The 6,000-nt window shown below is 43.2% G+C and overlaps 1 protein-coding gene across 1 annotated transcript in view; it reads left to right on the top strand.

The window, feature by feature from the left end:
• Nucleotides 1-568: 568 nt before the first annotated feature.
• PLXDC2 (plexin domain containing 2) overlaps nt 569-6,000 on the top strand; it is a 407,227-nt gene continuing 401,795 nt past the window's right edge. The window contains exon 1 of the mRNA XM_047755528.1: nt 569-680. Within this exon, the coding sequence (XP_047611484.1) occupies nt 569-680 (112 nt within the window). The remainder of the gene's footprint in view (nt 681-6,000) is intronic.

Here is a 6,000-nt window from a genome sequence, read left to right as displayed (position 1 = left end):
GGCGAAGAAAAGAAGAAAAACTTGTCGGAGGGGTTTCGCCAACCCACAGTAACCCCCTTCCCGCAAACCCGAATCTTCCGCGGGGCCATCCCAAGACTGGGGAAAGTTCCGAAAGCCCTCTTGGATTTGGAGGAGGCACCCTAGCTGACTGTGGAATTAGATCTGTTTTGAACCCAGTGGAGCGCATCGCCGGGGCTCGGAAGTCACCGTCAGCGGGCACCGGGGTGGCGCTGCCCGTGCGGAGCGGAGAGTTTGCCAGCTCCGGCTGCAAGTGGCCTTTCGCCTCCGCAGTTGCTAGTCTGTGTCTGGAGTGAGGGCTGTGAGTGCTGTGGCAAGTTGTGAAGAGAGACCTGGAGGTCCGGAGAAGACTGCGCTCGCCTCGCACTTCCTTTTTTCTCTTCTTGGCTCCCAGGCGTGAAGTCTGAGCGAATTTTACAAAGGCCTCTGCGTCCTGCCGGGACCGGTCCGCAGCGTTCGGCCCCGTGGTCCTCATTCCCAACCGGAGCCCCGGAGCCCCGGGCGCCCGGGAAGGACTGGCGGGGAGGGAGAGGGAGGTCACGGCGGCGGCATGGCGAGGTTCCCGCGAGCCGACCTGGCAGCTGCAGGAGTTGTGTTACTTTGCCACTTTTTAATGGACCGGTTTCAGTTCGCTGCAGGGACGCCTGGAAACCAAGTCCACGGTAAGATGCACTTTCGCTTGTTGCTTTTCTGCCCAGCTGGAGACCTCTCTGGCACCCATTCTCAGCCCACCCTCACTTCATCTATATGCCCTTGGCAAAGTTATTGCAATTGCATTTCGAGTAAACTTGGGCTCGTCATCATCTGGGGAAAAGAAGGTTGGCTGAATGAGTTGGGTGATAGGGTCTGGGGGTTTTCCTAAGGATTTCGGGCTTGCTTCACCTGAGCTGCAGGAGGTGGTAGTGACTCCCCCAACGCGTCCAGAGAGGAATGTGGAAGAGCAAACCTTCCCTGGGTACCTCGCCTAGGAGCTGGCATCCTGGGCTGTGTCCTCTCCGGCTCCTCCCCCTTCCCTGCTGCCAGGATAAACGGAGCGAGTGCGTGATGGGGGCAGTGGGTGGGGGCTTTGGTGTGGCAACCGGTGATTGCAGGGCTCCCCTCTGCTGGAGAAAATTCCCAGTGGCCGCACCTTCCTCCCCCGGGCAATCCCCACCTCAGCTCCCTCCTTGCAGGGCAGGCGCTGAAAGTGGGGCGGGGTGGGTGCGGCGGAGCACCGAGGAGGGGGAGAGGTGGGGTGGGCGCGTCTCTGGAGACCAGCCCCTGGCCCCATTGTCCTCTGCCGGTCGGCTTCGAAGACTGCCTGAACGTGCAGGGGGTTCTTCCCTGTGACCCTGGCCTCCGCCTATTCCCGGTGGCAGCACCTCCTGCTCGAGTTGCTGCTCCAGCCAGGTGCGCGTCCAGCCCGGAGCCGCGATCCCAGGGGTCGAGCGCGCAGCCCGCCGCGCCGCCCTGGGCCCGGGGCCCGCTGGCTCCTCCCCGCGCAGCGCTGCTGAGCCCTGGCTCTGCTGCCTTCCTGTGCTCGGGTGCCTGCACCCCATTTCTGCCCCTCAGACTTCGAGAGGAAGTGAATGAGCACGAACCCTTGGAGGGAGAAGAGAAAGGAAATACAAACTTACTGATTAGAATAATCAAGGTTTTGTTTTGTAATTCAGAGGAGGGGACGTGGTGAGTGATGCCTCGGAAGGTACAGCCATCCCCAAATGTCAGAGCTGACAGTCGCAGCTGGGAGGCTAGGGAGAGCACCTGGGGGTTCCAGGTGAGGTGAATCTTGAAGGAAGTCCTTGAAGGAATTTTTACCAAGCCAAGGCAGCCAAAACGCTGTGTCTATCCCTGGTGTAAGTTCTTACAAAGCACGGGTTCCGACTCTGCGCCCAAATTTGTGATTGGAGGGGTGCGTTTGTTAGGGGTCGGGGGAACATGGTGACAACACTTTTAAAGATGTGAATAAAACACAGATTTCCTGGATGTTGATTTGTCTTTGTCATTGTAATTGTTCCGCATAAATGGACGTAGGTTGTTTTTGAATGGGTATTATTTATCTACAGATCATACCTACTATTTGCTTGTCTGATACATTTCATTAGTTTTGAAAAAATAAGACTTCTTTTCATCTAGGGAGCAGCACATTTATTTAAAAAAGTGAAGTAGCAGTTTTCGTGGGCATATTCACGACATAAATGCTTAAAGAAAGCAATTTACTTCATCCCAAAGGAGGTAGAGAGGTGTGTGTAACAAAATGCATCCCAAGTTATTTATTTGAAAACTTATTTGGCACTGGAGATAAACAGTATATCTACAGTGAAGGAAAAAGTCAGCAAATGTTTTATTCTGAACTTTTTTCATTAGTATGTTACTAAAAAATATATAAAATAAATTTACTCGTCTAAGTTCTCAAATTGAGGATAGAATCCATACCATTCCAATGGTTGAAAGCCTGTACTTTGGGGAATATTAAGTACATTAATTATTCAACATAAATCCACAGGTATTATAAACCAGTATTTCTGGTAGAAAACTGTTCTAGAAGCCCATGTAGTTATAGGATTGACTGAAAAAGGAAGAGTTTTCAATTTCTAGGCAATTTTTTTGAGATTTATTACAAACTGAAGTAGCTTCTTTCTTGGACATCAGTATGCATTAGTTTTATGAAGTAATCTTGGAAATAAATGGGTAGCCTGCTGTAATATACAGACTGTAGCAATGAAATGGAAGAAGAATATTGTCTCCTTTGTAAAATAGTCTAACTAAAAGTTCAATATGGAAAATTTTTAAAAAATCCAACAGTCTTGGAATTTGGCATGTAGCAATCAGGATTTTTATTACAGACATTTTGGCATGGGAAAAAATCTGATTTCATAACAGGAACATTTTATTTATGCATTACTTTAGAAATGCTGCACTTGCCTTTGTTGCCACCAGAGGGCAGAGAGACTGCTAATTTCTTTCTGATTCTTTCCCAAATCTCGGATTAATGATCCTCAATATTTTGTTTTTCTATGTGCAATATTTTTTGATAGTTCAACTTCCCATTTATAAATGAGTGGCAATTTGAAATGATGAGGCTTTATCATAGTTCCCGCTTTCATTGAAATTAACTAAATACTTATTCATTTAACCTTTATTTAGCACTTCCTACATGACTTAGATTTTGAATACATTCTTGTGGTATAATAAGTACAGTGGAAAAATCCAAATACTCTCTTTTGCATCATCATCGGTGATTATTAACAAATTATTGGGGAATTCCCAAGAATATAGTTTTAAAATATCTCTCTTATGATTAAAAGTTAATTATTATGTAATGAACTTATTTTTAGAATTGAATGTAATTCTATGTGTATATAAAAAGTTTTTGCTCATTCTAAATAGTAATATCTCAACCAATATTTGGAGAAAAATAAGCTTAGAATAATGTTAAATTCTGTAAATCTCAAATCATCTCTCTGTTGGTATGATTCATCCTTATATCCTAAACTGATTGAAAAAAAGAGTTTCATAATAATGTCAAAGGAAAAAGATGCACTAATATCTTAAAGAATTCTAAAGATTTAAATCAGCAAAAAAGGCCTAAAAATATGTAGTTATATTTTAGCCCGACTATTGCTCTTAAATATTATTTAAGGCAACAAAGTAGTTCATTCCCACTATAGAGAGCAAAAATAGTTTAGACTCCAAGGAATTTTCACTTTTAAAACTTTCTAATATTGCTGTGTTCTAGAGACAAGTAGTTTTAGTCTTTTCTCTAGTTGAATATTTTCCTATTTTCTGCTTTCATTGGAATTAAAAAAAACTTTAGTTTGAAATATTACTAATTTGTGGGGTTTACTATGAGAATATCTATTGAGACCCACTGTCAATAGTATAAATTTTCCATTTGCAGAGAAAACCTGGAGCACCAAAAAAAAAAAAAAGGTTATAACAGAGGGCTCATTTATTTAAATTTAATTTTTTTTTCTTTTTTGTCTTTTTAGGGCTGTACTCATGGCACGTGGAAGTTCCCAGACTAGGGGGTGAATTGTAGCTGCAGCTGCTGGCCTACACCATAGCCACAGAAACATGGGATCTCAGCCACGTCTGCGACCTACACCATAGGTCACGGCAACTCCTACCTTCAACCCACTGAGCAAGGCCAGGGATCAAACTTGCAACCTCATGAATACTAGTCGGATTTGTTTCCGCTGCACCACGATGGAAACTCCAACAGAGGGTTAATCTAAGTGAATATTGTCTATAAAGTAGACATGAATCAAATTATTGGACAAATCATAGATTTTTCTTATTGATGACTCGACTGCATAAGTTTTTTATTGACTTGATTGCATACAAATATTTACTCTTGACTGTAAGTATGAAACCTGAGAGTCTTTTTCCTTTAGGGGATAGAAGTTGAAGCGTGAGGTTGGGAAAGTTTGGACTGAGACATAAAGGTGATTGATCTAGAACATTCCTGTCAGAAATAAGGTTTGAAGTTCACTGATATCTGTGGACAGATTTAGAATTATTATAATTTGGACAATTTGTGCATTTCTTACGTTTGATCTTGAGAAACAGGTTCTTATCAAGGAGAATCTGCTTGAATAAAACTTGGGAATAGAGATACTAATTTTCTCCACACAGGTTTCTTCTCTGCAAGAATCAGATACTTTCATGCAGAAATGTAGATATTATGGGTTATCTTCCAGTAGTTTTTTCCTCAGTTTTTTTTTTTTTTTCCCCCTAAGAGTTATCTCCTAGTGCGGATACAGTATGTTTGTGAGGTTGAATGGATTGATCAGCTGGGGTCATGGGGTCTAAAGTCTCAAGCTGTTTCCCCACATGGAAGACCATTGCTGTGTGGCCTCCACCACTTTCCCCCCTCCCCCTCCCCTGAGTGTTTTTGTCCCTCTAACCTTAACACTCTAGCCAGACGAAGCTCCTTGAGGTTCCGGGGGTACCATGTGTCACCACCTCCATGCCATTCCTCCTGCTCTTCCTTCCCTAACCCATCTGCTTTTTCTTACAGGCTTATCTCCAGTGATGCAACTTACAAAAGGATGTGTTTTAGAACCCGCAGAGAGCTCTCTAGGCCTTTTTGAGGGCGCTTCTCTGACTCTGCTTGATATTGTAGGAGTTTTAGGGGGTTTTTTGTTTATTTTTCTTTCTTCCCCTTCTCATGTCTGCATCTTTTTAATTTAATTTAATTTTTTTCATATATTCTCTTAGATCATATCCCACATTCTTGAGTTCAGGCTCTGCTGTCATTCACTTCTGAATCCCCTGTGGCTTCTACCACACAGTCATGCAATAAAAAGTTGTCGAACGGACTGAACAGACTGGAATTAACAGTTCAGGCTGGATTGTTGGCTGGAATGTCACCTTGGGAGATTTTTATACTTCTTGCTCTATTTATGACTTTTTCCTTCAGTAAGATGGAAATGAATCTACAGACAGGCTTCACAGAACAGTAGTTTAAAATGAGAGAATAGAATCCAGAGGTCTGTCATCATGGTTCTGGTTGATGATATTTACCTTAAATCTTCGGTTAATAGAACTTTCAGGAAGTTTATTCTGTCATTCTACTCTACTGGTTTCTGACTGTGTTTTCACTCATTTGCTTAATCTAATACCATAAAGTACAGCATGTGTATATAGTATGTATATATATATTATGTGTACATTATATATATGTAGTACTGGTGCTCCATGTTCAGTGGAACTGAGCACTGTTAAATACATTTAGTTATTTATGAAATTACTTTTGAACTGAACTCTGCGTAGGTGTCATGCCATTAACCTACACCGAAAGTGGCTTTAAAAACCTAGTCTCCTGAAACGTGTCACGGTGGCTGTCCTGGGGGCAGGTGGTGGGGTGGTGTCCTCTGCATGTGCCTTAGGTGAGAGAGAAAGAGAGAGAAACTCTTGTGTCTTAATAACAGATATAGTGGTTTCTCTTCTCTGACTTGCTTGTATCTTCTGGACATTGGGAATCGTGGCCAGAAACAT

Source organism: Phacochoerus africanus, chromosome 12 (genome assembly GCF_016906955.1).
Source record: "Phacochoerus africanus isolate WHEZ1 chromosome 12, ROS_Pafr_v1, whole genome shotgun sequence".
Classification (NCBI taxonomy): domain Eukaryota; kingdom Metazoa; phylum Chordata; class Mammalia; order Artiodactyla; family Suidae; genus Phacochoerus; species Phacochoerus africanus.
Note: the sequence above shows the minus strand (reverse complement) of the source record. Positions and strands in the feature narration are given on the sequence as shown.